The sequence below is a fragment of the Oncorhynchus clarkii genome, chromosome 32 (genome assembly GCF_045791955.1).
Source record: "Oncorhynchus clarkii lewisi isolate Uvic-CL-2024 chromosome 32, UVic_Ocla_1.0, whole genome shotgun sequence".
NCBI lineage: Eukaryota > Metazoa > Chordata > Actinopteri > Salmoniformes > Salmonidae > Oncorhynchus > Oncorhynchus clarkii.
In genome coordinates this window covers 21,170,722-21,184,365 of record NC_092178.1, presented here as the reverse complement: position 1 = coordinate 21,184,365, position 13,644 = coordinate 21,170,722, and the positions used below count along the sequence as shown (strand labels likewise).

Here is a 13,644-nt window from a genome sequence, read left to right as displayed (position 1 = left end):
TATTTTAGTGAGTCTGCTCAATTTAAGAAATCCCTTACGCCATCTCTGTATGTGCTGTAGCCTGATCAAGGGCAGTTGACGTTTTCTGAATTAGGAAGGAAACAGAATATAAAGACAGGACGCATGGACAGTCACCATTAGAGGAGCATCTCTCGTGTTGAATAACGTTTGGACAAGACAAAACGCAGCTTCCAACTGCTATTATTGTCTGACAGCTTGTTCAACTGCTCATTTCATGTAACATAAAAGGTCAAAAATATTTTATATAATTAGATCTACTAAAAGAAAAGGTTTGAAAGAAATGTTCTAAAACATTCAGACATAAAAAGACCTTAAAGCTATCAAAAGTGAAAGTGAAACTATTGAGCACAAAAACAACTTGAAATGCAACCAACATACGCAATCATAATTTATTTCACCAATTTAATTAAGCTTACCTGCCACTATTATTGTGAAGAAATGTCGTGAATTGGCATGTAAAATGCTTATATCCTCACTCTGTAGATACGAAGAGAGAACGGACCGCTGTGCAATTTCTTATGTTTGCTTTTCCGCGTTTGAAGTAAACACAACGTCACAGATGAGCCAGATGATTCACAGGATGTACAAGTGTGACGCATCCGGTTGAGTTTCCGCTCAACTGCGCAAGTGGTGGTCAGTCAAAGCAAAGGCACTCCTACAGTATGAAGTCGTTTTTGACGAAAACAAAAACGTGTCAGTTTGTCACTGTCACGAAGTTGGAGTAATAATATGTTCAAATTCTCAATTGGCTCGAATTTAGGTTGTGACTTTAGATTTCGAGAAAATGAATAACTCAAACCCCGGCCTGGTCTACTTAGTCTGCTTCGCAAGAGATTCCAGAAGTCTTGCGATGTTGCGACTCTGGGTTTAGAAACTCTGTGCCTATAATCATTCTCTATGGTTTGAACAATGAAGGGTGTTTGTGACTAGGGAGAGTACAACTACTGTACGACCAGCATTTTATTTAACCCTAACCCTTTTCCTAACCTAATTCTCATAACCTACCATGTAAACGATCCTAACCAGCCACGTTAATGATCCTAACCTGCCACCTAAATGATCCTAAGCTGTCCATATGGGGAGCAGCGGCTAGTGTCAACCATTTGCTTAGTAGGCCTACTATAAATATCACAAACTCTGTCACTAGAGAGTGCCACCCAAACATTCTAGTGGTAAATACAACAATAACAAAAAGTTTAGATGCCACAATTTCCTATAACCTGGGGATAATTCTAATGCACACAATCAAGAAAAGAGGGGGCAGTCAGGTGCACAACATATTAAGTTTATGGGTCAAATGAATATAACACAAAATATATCATGGTAAGAACAGACAGCGACACCTCAAATATCAACACAATAACCACAGAGGCTTTCAATTTCAACACTGAGTAACAGATCAAGTGCTATATGTTGAAAAATATATAAAACGCAACATGCAAAGTGTTAGTCCCATGTTTCATGAGCTGAAATAAAAGATCCCAGAAATGTTCCATAGGCACAAAAAGCTTATTTCTCTCATTTTGTGCACACATTTGCTCACAAACAGTTGTGTGAACATTTCTCCTTTACCAAGATAATCCATCCACCTGGCAGGTGTGGCATATCAAGAAGTTGATTAAACAGCATGATCATTACACAGGTGCACCTTGTGCTGGAGACAATAAAAGGCCTCTAAAATGAGCAGTTGCATCACAACACAATGCCACAGATGTATCAAGTTTTGAAGGAGCGTGGAATTGGCATGCTGATTATTTAATGTTAATTTCTCTACCATAAGCCACCTCCAACGTTGTTTTAGAGAATTCGGCAGCACGTCCAACCGGTCTCACAACTGCAGACCACGAGTATGGCGTTGTGTGGACGAGCGGTTTGCTGATGTCAACATTGTGAACAGAGTGCCCCATGGTGGCGGTGGGGTTATGGTATGGGCCGACAGGCATAAGCTATGGACAATGAACGCATTTTATGAATGCAATTTGAATGCACAGAGATACTATGACGAAATCCTGAGGCCCATTGTCGTGCCATTCAGATCAGCCCTGTGGTTCCGGAGGAGATGTAATTTAGTTGATCTTGTGAATTAATTACGCTTCACCATCTGGCAGTCCGTCGGACAAATCTGGTTTTGGGAAAGCCAGGAGAACGCTACCTGCCTCAATGAATAGTGCCAACTCTAAAGTTTGGTGGTTTGAATAATGGTCTGGGGCTGTTTTTCATGGTTCGGGCTAGGTCCCTTAGTTCCAGTGAAGGGAAATCTTAAAGCTACAGCATAATGACATTCTAGACGATTCTGTGCTTCCAACTTTGTGGAAACTGTTTGGGGAAGGCCCCTTCTTGGTTCAGCATGACAATGCCCCTGTGTACAAAGTGAGGTCCATGCAGGAATCGTTTGTTGAGATCGGTGTGGAAGAACTTGACTGGCCTGCACAGAGCCATGACATCAACCCCATCAAACACTTTTGGGATGAATTGGAACGCCGACCGCGAGCTAGGCCTAATCGCCCAACATCAGAGTCCGACCTCACTAATGCTTGTGACTGAATGGAAGCAAGTCCCCACAGCAATATTCCAACATCTAGTGGAAAGCCATCCCAGAAGACTGGGGGCTGTTATAGCAGCAAAGGGGGGACCCAACTCCATATTAATGCCCATGGTTTTGGAATGAGATGCTCGACGATCAGGTGTCCACATATCTTTGGTAGTGTAATTACTATTTACAGAACCAGTCAAAAGTTTGGACATACCTACTCATTCAAAGGTTTTACTTTATTTTTACCTTGTAGAATAATCGTGAAGACATCAAAACTATGAAATAACATATGGAATCATGTAGTAACCAAAAAAAAGTGTTAATACAGAAGCCCTATTTGGTAAAAAATATTATGGCAAGAACAGCTCAAATAAGCAGAGAAACGACAGTCCATCATTACTTTAACATATGAAACTCAGTCAATCAGGAAAATTTCAAGAACTTTTAAAGTTTCTTCAAGTGCAGTCGCAAAAACTATCAGCTTCAGAAATTGCAGCCCAAATAAATGCTTCACAGAGTTCAAATAACAGACATCTCAACATCAAATGTTCAGAGGAGACTGTGTGATTCAGGCCTTCATGGTCGAATTGCTGAAAAATAACCACTGCTAAAGGACACCAATAATAAGAAGAGACTTTCTTAGGCCAAGAAACACGAGCAATGGACATTATACCGGTGGAAATCTGTCCTTTGGTCTAATGAGTCCAAATTATAGATGTTTGGTTCTAACCACTGTGTCTTTGTGAGTAGGTGAACGGATGATCTCTGCATGTGTGGTTCCCACCATGAAGCATGGAGGAGGTATGTTGGTGCTTTGCTGGTGACACTGTCAGTGATTTATTTAGAATTCAAGGCACAATTAAACTGCATGGCTACCACAGAAATCTGCAGAGATAAGCCATCCCATCTGGTTCGCCGTATGGGACTAGCATTTGTTTTTCAACAGGACAATGACCCAAAACACACCTCCAGGATGTTTAAGGGCTATTTGACAAAGGAGAGTGATGGAGTGCTGCATCAGATGACCTTGCCTCCACAATCACCCAACCTCAACCCAATTGAGATGGTTTGGGATGAGTTGGACCGCAGAGTGTAGGAAAAGCATCTAAATTTATTGTTGCGAGTTAAAATAGTAGAATACACAAGACGCAATTTTGAAATTTGGCTGTGCATCAGAAGTTTTTTCTTGTTATGTTAGCCACTGATAGTTAGTCCCATGTCAGCTAACATTTTTTAGATTGCTAAGTTAGTTTAGCGGCTAGCTATCTAAACTTGTTATCATAGGTGAATTACCGGTCGGGAGGCACCCTTTGACTTTGTTACTCAGTGTCACTCAAATATCATAAAAAAATTGTAAACATTTCTCTCCACCCTATGGCAAAATGTGTAGAACTGCAGGAAGTTAGCTGTAAAACAGCAAATGTTCCTCGCCGCCCCATGGCAAAATGAGTAGAACTGCAGGAAGTTAGCTGTAAAACAGCAAATGTTCCTCGCCGCCCCATGGCAAAATGAGTAGAACTGCAGGAAGTTAGCTGTAAAACAGCAAATGTTCCTCGCCGCCCCATGGCAAAATGAGTAGAACTGCAGGAAGTTAGCTGTAAAACAGCAAATGTTCCTCGCCGCCCCATGGCAAAATGAGTAGAACTGCAGGAAGTTAGCTGTAAAACAGCAAATGTTCCTCGCCGCCCCATGGCAAAATGAGTAGAACTGCAGGAAGTTAGCTGTAAAACAGCAAATGTTCCTCGCCGCCCCATGGCAAAATGAGTAGAACTGCAGGAAGTTAGCTGTAAAACAGCAAATGTTCCTCGCCGCCCCATGGCAAAATGAGTAGAACTGCAGGAAGTTAGCTGTAAAACAGCAAATGTTCCTCGCCGCCCCATGGCAAAATGAGTAGAACTGCAGGAAGTTAGCTGTAAAACAGCAAATGTTCCTCGCCGCCCCATGGCAAAATGAGTAGAACTGCAGGAAGTTAGCTGTAAAACAGCAAATGTTCCTCGCCGCCCCAAGGCAAAATGAGTAGAACTGCAGGAAGTTAGCTGTAAAACAGCAAATGTTCCTCGCCGCCCCATGGCAAAATGAGTAGAACTGCAGGAAGTTAGCTGTAAAACAGCAAATGTTCCTTGCCGCCCCATGGCAAAATGAGTAGAACTGCATGAAATGAACTGTAAAACGTACCATTTTATCCACTATCAAGAGAGGACCACTAAAATGTTTTGCTTGCTATGTGGGTGTGGGTATGGATGTGTGTATGCAGACCTGCGAGCAACTGTGGACCCTCATGATGAGTTCAGATTTCTTTTGACCCCCAACCCCATCAAAGTTGCCCATCCCTGCTCTAGGTCTCTGCGTGACCTTTCAAAGTTTGCCATTTCAAATCGCCTATTATTAGTGCCACCTTGTGGCCAATTGGCAAAGCATTGCATGAGAGGGTGTCAACTACTGGCGGCCTTACCATCTCACAGGAATTTGTCTGTTAATTTTGCTCGTAAGAAGAACCAGTATTTTAATAATGAACCAGAAGAAATACAATAGGGTTTCACCAGCTTTGTTGCTTGAAGCCATAATGAATGCCAACAAATACAATAGGAAATACAATAGGAAATACAATAGGGTTTCACCAGCTTCGCTGTTGAACCCCTAATTATATTGGATAACAATTCAATTTAAATTTACAAGTAAATATGCATCAAAAACCTACCTAAAATGACGACCTCAGCACCATGCTTTTCAGGGCTGGCTTGCCTGTCCACTGTTTCACACATACGTTACTGGATGTGAACAGTCTGAGTATTTGGCGCATGGTGGAGACAGTCTGTCAGAGAGGCTGAGGGTTGAGAAACAGAGTCTGCTGGCAGGGAGACAAACAAGAAGGCTGGCAGGGAGACAAACAAGAGCATCATGTCAAAGGAGCTTTAGCAGACTGTTGATATTTGGTTACTAACATAATTAATCCTGCAATAAATTATTTTGATTGAATCCCATTCTGCCCCCCTTGACAGTGACTTTGCTAATAGCTACACTACACAACAAGAAGTAAGTGGACAACTGCAAGTAAACATCTCATTCAAAAATCATTGGCATTAATAGGGAGTTGGTCCCCACCTTTGCTGCTATAACAGCCGCCACTCTTCTGGAAAGACTTTCCACGAGATGTCAGAACCTTGCTGTGGGGACTTGCTTCCATTCAGCCATGACAGCATTAGTGAGGTCAGGCACTGATGTTGGCCAATTAGGCCTAGCTCGCAGTCAGCATTCCAATTCATTCCAAAGATGTTCGATGGGGTTGAAGTCAGGTCTCCATTTTTGCATGGACCTCGCTTTGTGCATGGGGGCATTGTCATGCTGAAACAGGAAAGGGCCTTCCCCAAACTGTTGCCACAGAGTTCGAAGCACAGAATCGTCTAGAATGTCATTGTATGCTGTAGATTTAAGATACCCCTTTAATGGAACTAAGGGGCCTAGCCCAACCCATGGAAAACAGATCCAGACCATTATTCCTCCTCCACCAAAATGTACAGTTGGCACTATTAATTGGGGCAGGTAGCGTTCATGAAGCTCCCGACAAACAGTTATTATGCTGACGTTGCTTCCAAAGGCAGTTTGGAGCTCGGTAGTGAGGACAGATGATTTCTATGCACTTCAGCCGTCCCGTTCTGTGAGCTTGTGTGGCCCATGGTTAACAACTCCTCGATTAATACCCATTGTAGGTTAGTCGAACAAGAATCCATGTCAGTATATATGAGACAAACAAACCATATTCAGAAGAATCTCACTAGAACAGAAGAACAGGCACTTAAGGAGTTAATGAAAGATTCATCTTTGGTTATTAAACCTGCAGACAAAGGGGGTGCAGAGGTTGTTTAGACTATGAAAAATGTAAAGAAATTCAGAGACAACTCAGTAATGAACGTTTCTATAGAAAACGGAGTGTTGATCCCACACAGGTGTTCCAAAGGGATATTTGCTCTAATATGAAGCAAGCCCTATTAAACAATCTGATCTCAAAACCTGAATATCTTTGCTGCAAATGTGCCATACGTTCATGCCTGTACATTTTACCAAAATTACACAAACCTAAAAAACAACAAGGCAATTATCCAGGCAGACCAGTGGTTGCAGGAATAGGCTCAGTGCTAGAGCCATTGTCAAACTTTGTACTCTTTTATTAAAACTCATGTGTAAGCATTGCCATCATATGTAAAAGACTCTATAGACTTCATAAACAAGATCTCACCAATAGCGGGTTTAAAAGAAGACTATTTTGGTCACATTAGATGTCGAGAGTCTACGTATATACCAGCATTCCCCATGTGGGGTGGCTGGCAGCACTAGCACACTATTTGGGAGACAGAGATACCAATGAATATCCACCAATAAACTTCATTCTAGAACTGGCCGAATATGTTTTAACGTATAACTATTTTAGGTTTGATGATGAATACTACCTCCAAATGAATGGAACATCGATGGGTTCCACATTCGCTCCGAGTTATGCTAACTTTTATGCAGGTCTTTGTGAAGAACGTTTTGTTAATAAAGAAAACGAAAATCCATTTTTGAATAAAGTCCTGAAGCTGTATCGATATATTGACATCATTTTTTGCATATGGGAAGGAACTGAAAAAGAGCTGTCAGATTTTATGGCACTACTCAATGACATTGACCCCAATCTCAAATTCACTATTGAATGTGACACTCAACGTGTTCATTACCTAGATATGTGGATTGAGAAAGCAAATGGAACCCCGTTTACAACTCTGTATAGAAAAGAAACGGACAGAAATACTCTATTACAGGGGGACAGCTTCCATCTTGAGCCATTAAAAAGAGGACTTCCAAGAAGCCCGTTTTTTCAGACTGCGCCGTATATGCCACTCCACAGAGGATTATCTAGAAAAAGCAGCGGAGATGAGCATTATGTTTCTAAGAAGAGGCTACTCGTCACAATGTGTGGATGAAGCTCTTAATTTGGCATTAGGGAAAACACGAGATGAACTGTTCCAAAAAAGACCCGCTAACGAACAATCCATAATGTTCACAACCACATATACTTTGAACTCGCGAAAAGTGGGAGGTGTGGTCAAGAAACACTGGCATATTTTATCATCCGACCCAACTTTGCCGGCTGAATTTAAAAATCCACCACTTATTGTTTATAGGAGAGGTCGCAATTTACGAGATAAATTGGTTCATGCCAACTGCCAGCCACAAAAGAAAATCAGCCAGGCTCTTTTACACCCTCTACCAAATGATAGCTACAGTGGGGCAAAACAGTATTTAGTCAGCCACCAATTGTGCAAGTTCTCCCACTTAAAAAGATGAGAGAGGCCTGTAATTTTCATCATAGGTACACTTCAACTATGACAGACAAAATGAGAAAAAAAATCCAGAAAATCACATTGTAGGATTTTTAATGAATTTATTAGCAAATTATGGTGGAAAATAAGTATTTGGTCAATAACAAAAGTTTATCTCAATACTTTGTTATATACCCTTTGTTGGCAATGACAGAGGTCAAACGTTTTCTGTCTTCACAAGGTTTTCACACACTGTTGCTGGTATTTTGGCCCATTCCTCCATGCAGATCTCCTCTAGAGCAGTGATATTATGGGGCTGTTGCTGGGCAATACGGACTTTCAACTCCCTCCAAAGATTTTCTATGGGTTTGAGATCTGGAGACTGGCTAGGCCACTCCAGGACCTTGAAATGCTTCTTACGAGGCCACTCCTTCGTTGCCCGGGCGGTGTGTTTGGGATCATTGTCATGCTGAAAGACCCAGCCACGTTTCATCTTCAATGCCCTTGCTGATGGTAGGCTTTGTTACTTTGGTCCCAGCTCTCTGCAGGTCATTCACTAGGTCCCCTCGTGTGGCTCTGGGATTTTTGCTCACCATTCTTGTGATCATTTTGACCCCACGGTGTGAGATCTTGCATGGAGCCCCAAATCGAGGGAGATTATCAGTGGTCTTGTATGTCTTCCATTTCCTAATATTTGCTCCCACAGTTGATTTCTTCAAACCAAGCTGCTTACCTATTGCAGATTCAGTCTTCCCAGCCTGGTGCAGGTCTACAATTTTGTTTCTGGTGTCCTTTGACAGCTCTTTGGTCTTGGCCATAGTGGAGTTTGGACCTATAGAATAAATGTACTTTTAATCTGTCTGTCTGCCTGTCTGCATCTTTCAAGACATGGCATATGAGGGTGCAGTGAGATACCCGATGGGCTGGACGATACTCTTCTCATCAATCAGCAGAAAAAAACATACTTAAAAACTGGAAATCAACCAATCCTCCATCCTCCACAATGGAAAGGTCAAATGCTTTATTATCTAAATGTTGAAAGTGCATGGGCGATGGAGAGAAATAAAATGGTGCAGTTTGAGGCCATGTGGCGGAGAGTGATGGGTGCTGGAGATGGGAGATGTGAGCAGGTGGGTCTGGGCAAGGGGAATGTTGTGGATGTTGGTGAGTGTTTGTTTGTGCATGTTTTGTACTGTTGAAAAAAAAAGAATAAAAGTAAAAAGTAAAAAAAACACGAGGTTAAAATGGGATTACTTTTGATTTCACATAGGAAAAGAAGCAGTCCAATTCTGATAGAGTTGATACAAAATCCTAGGGTTTAATATGATTACTTTTGATTCCCAATAGGAAAAAACACACTCCAGTAGAATTCCAATAGGATTCTGATACAGGTGACACAAATCCTATAGGATTGTGAGAATTATATAGGATCCTATTGAAAAACAATTACTTGTCCTATAAATCACTAGTCCTATAGGATGTTTTTACTAGGGTAGTGTAGTTTTGTTTCTTCCCTCTTATTCTCTATACAGTATAGTTTTCACCAAGCGTTCCTATTTCTACTGACTGTTACTGGGATAGAAGACTGGTTTATACTTGGTAGATCATTGTCGTTTCCGGAAAAACTGTATGGGAGAGATGGAATGTGAGAAGAGAACAGTGAAAAGGAGGGTGGAGAAAGTAGAGAGAGGGAGAGGGGGAAGGGTGCTGAGGCGGGGTGTCAGTATCAGGCCAATCTAGCAAATGGCCAATGGCATAACTCCATTGGTGAGCCCCCAGATAGCTCAGTCAATCAGCACTCTCCCTCTACTTCAACGGGAAATTCCCTTTCCTAGGATGCCACAACAGAGAGGCAGACACAGACACATTGAGCTTTGTGTTTGCCACCACTGAGGCATGGTATGGGCTCAATCCTTTTTTTTTAATAGAAACTGAGTTTGAGCACCGTGTGTATGTGTGTGTGTGTGTGTGCGTGTGACTAAGGGTCTCCAATCAGCTGGAGTTCCATCATGTGATCTCTACCTCAAAATCAAGAGAGAGGGAAAGGAGAACATACAAATAGAGAAAGTAAAAAGGGTCTAACAGACCCTCAACTTCAGTTCTTTATACAAACTAGAATTATTTCTGACTGTTCTTTGACACGGGGGAGGAGTTACGGAGGGAGAAAGTGAGAGGTGGAGAGATGGAGGAAGAGGGAGAGAGGGAGGGAGTATGAGGGTAGAGAGGGAAGAAGAAAAGAGGGAGAGGTACAGAGATGGAGGAGCAGAATAGGGGGAGACTGAGGGAGGAAAATTGCCAAACCTGGCGAAAAGGGTGGAAAATGCCAGTGCGCCAGTTTTTACTTGATAAAATAGCAAACTAAAGTGCGTTTGACACGTGCACCTCAGCGGCAGCCGAAAATAAAGCCCTTGGTCTTTCCATATCCATGTGTCATATAAGTAACTGCAATTTATTTGTGCAGGTTGTTAACCTTATGTTTTTATTAATCCTAGGACATTTCTCTTCCCACACACATACAGTATATTCACTTCAATATACCAATACACAATACCATGAATACTTGCACTTCAGTTTTCAGCATCCTGTTTTTTTGTTCTGCTATTTCAACTCTCTTCACCCTTCCGTTTGCAAACTAAGAACAGTAAGCACTGAAAATCTCTCTGTCACACATACAAATGAGAACATAGGCTACATTACAATGGTTACAATGTAAGTTTCTTTATTAGATGAATTCCTCACATAGCTAGAAATCAACCCAGACATGAATTCACACCAACGTTTACAGTATTAGTAATTTGTTAGAGATTAGTAAAAATGTGCATTAATAACTAGAGTATACAGAAATAAAGTTTAAAATCACAATTAAAATCATCTTTAAAAATATATATATGTTAAATGCTTTGTCTAGACTACAATATTAAATTCAATTTCAGGTATCTACATGAGGTACTCTAAACAACACTCCCCTTCTAAAAGAACCATCTACCTCACAGATGTCATTGATAAGAGCCGATAGCTATAGCCTAGCAGTTATACTGTATACTACATGCACAGAGTGGTTCACTGCTTTGGCAATGCTTCAACGCTAACTGTCAGCCAAAAATCACATGTTGCTAGCCCCGCACCAAGCTATGATTATATGTTTAATGTTTTGGATCTCAGTGTGTTGCAGTAAGAGTGTATATATGTGTGTGTATGTATGTGTTCGTACGTGTGTGTATGGATGTGCTTCACCATCATCTTTGACAATCTACAGTGGAATGTAATAGTCACCATCCCATTCATATTTAATAGACCTGAGTTTTCTTTGCAGGTCAGTATTTACCAACTGTTCCACCTGCCTTCGCACCTTGTGATCTACTACTCTACTAGCATCAAATCCCTCTCCATCGAACAGTTTGCTCAAGCTCTCTGCCTCGGCGCAGTTCCCGTAGGGCCACATCTGCGTTTCTTTTGTCTCAAGGCCAAACAGATTATGACATGATTTGCAAGGATCCATATCGTCCCCAGTCTTCACATTGAAAGCCTGGCACCTGAAATTCTTTGGTAGATTGAAGGTGTGGTCGAAGTTCACTCTCTTCGTCTTGGTGATTGGGTCGTATGTCATCACGGCATTGGATACACTGCAATGCCAGGTACTCAGACAGGACACAGCAACCATGATCTGTCCTTCTAACTTCCCATTGCAGGACATGGACACTCCATAGTAACTTCTTTCAACATCATTCCTTCGAGAGACACAGATGGTTGAGGAGGTAAACTGGTATTTACTCTTGGATTCTGACATGACATTGGCGATTTCCTTCAGTCTCTCCAGTATATTGATCTCTCTGTCTGGTCCAAGCAAGGAGACCACCTGGGAGTAGATGACAGCAGACGTCAAAAGACAGGTCAGGTAAAATCCCAAAAAAGAAAAAAATGGTGGCCTGTATAATGCAGAGAAACGTTATTGAACTATTCACAGCATGATTTACACAAATATATACAGATAGGAGCAGATCAATATATTATGTTAGAGCAGGTCACACACATGTTTTTGTGAATACTTTACAAAAGTTTCTCCGCAATATACTGTCCACCTTTTTTCTACAAACGGTAGACATCGTAGGATAGGAATGCCCCTTGTGGGCTGTGACGTGTATTCATGGATACCAAAGGAAGCCAGACTTCTCTCTGTGTTTCAGAATTTTCCGTCAATTTGCAAGACGCTGAATGTACAGTATCGCACAGGAGAAAGCATCCAAGCGAGTAAAACAGCACCCCTCTGTCTCTCTACTGGTTTGCCATCTATCTGATGCTGTCTGGTCCAAACGAGTATGACAGCACCCCTCTGTCTCTCTACTGGTTTGCCATCTATCTGATGCTGTCTGGTCCAAACGAGTATGACAGCACCCCTCTGTCTCTCTACTGGTATGCCATCTATCTGATGCTGTCTGGTCCAAACGAGTATGACAGCACCCCTCTGTCTCTCTACTGGTATGCCATCTATCTGATGCTGTCTGGTCCAAACGAGTATGACATTGTTGCTGCATGTAGCATTGAAGTCATTGAAGGTTTGTCCCTTCTCAGTTGAATTAATACGGTATAATAATAAAAAGCATTCATCAACACAACACTTACCATATCCAGCACAGAGGAGAACGGAGTCCGTTTTGGCAGTTTACTTGTGTAATTCACAAATGGTCCCGGGAAAATCTCCTGCACTTTAGGCCTAAGTTCACCAAGGATATCGTTGGGGGTGCATTGTTGGGGTCTATGAATGAAACCTAAGAAGAAGATGCTGTGGAGAATCTTAGAGACAAACACAGGTTTGCTATGAGATGTACAAATTAAATGATTGTCTCTTTGGATGCATAACCCTAATTTCTGGATGACTCTATCCATCCATCCATCCATTCATTCATATTTTTTTAGGTTGTTTTATGCAGGAAAAGAAGATAAACTATCTAATGACACCTTCAAATGCATACATACCTCATCCACATGCACCTTACAGCCAGGGTTCTCTACGCATAGTTCAATCATTATATTGATGATTCTGAAGGCATTTGTCCTAAAACTTTCTTCAGCCAATAGAAGTTCTTCTGCCCTAAAATATATATATTTTTGTCAGTTATGACAGAACAAGATTTTTATTAAATAAATAAGTGTGCAATTATTTAATATATTGAAATATCAAAAGAAGAGTTCATGTTAATGGTGAATATGTTAAGGCTTACTTCTTCTGCTGTTTGGCGTCCTGTCATGAGAAAGATGACGTCATAACCATTAAATAGATCACTTGGCCTATACAATAAACTGATACTGCTGATATGAAAACTCATTAGAAGGTTCATATTAATTTCAAATTAGCCAAATTATTTACTGAAATAGCTACGTTTTTAAGAGGACTGAGCAAATATAGTAGACTACACCTAATATTTGCATAGACGTGTCTGCGCACGGGGAGAGGCTATTAGGACACTTCTGACCTGCAAAACGACTTAACAAAACATAATACTGACCCTTACCTTATCTAAACCCTGATCCTAACATCATTTGAACCAATTCTGAAATGAAATATGGTTTTGCAGGTCATCCTTATAGCCTTTTACGTGCGCGCGTTCCTGCGCGTCAAAACTCTTGAATGAATTTCGAGGTGTTTTGGCAAAATCGATAGATGTATACAAGATAGTGTGTTCAATTGTTCATTTTTGCCGTGTAGGCCTATTTTAATTTCTTCTCAACAGACGGTGCAAAAAAAGCTACTCACCATTTTTGAGGAAGTTGCAAATATGAAAATGAAAGTCAACA

General features: G+C 41.2%; 1 protein-coding gene across 1 annotated transcript; it reads right to left on the bottom strand.

Moving 5' to 3' along the window:
- Positions 1-10,550: 10,550 nt before the first annotated feature.
- Positions 10,551-13,644, bottom strand: LOC139391846 (uncharacterized). Its single transcript, XM_071139439.1, has 5 exons — positions 13,604-13,644; positions 13,071-13,090; positions 12,826-12,940; positions 12,472-12,642; positions 10,551-11,707 (listed from the first exon to the last, which is right to left on the bottom strand). The coding sequence occupies exons 1-5, from the start codon at positions 13,604-13,606 to the stop codon at positions 11,102-11,104; spliced, it is 915 nt and encodes a 304-aa protein (XP_070995540.1). The 5' UTR covers positions 13,607-13,644; the 3' UTR covers positions 10,551-11,101.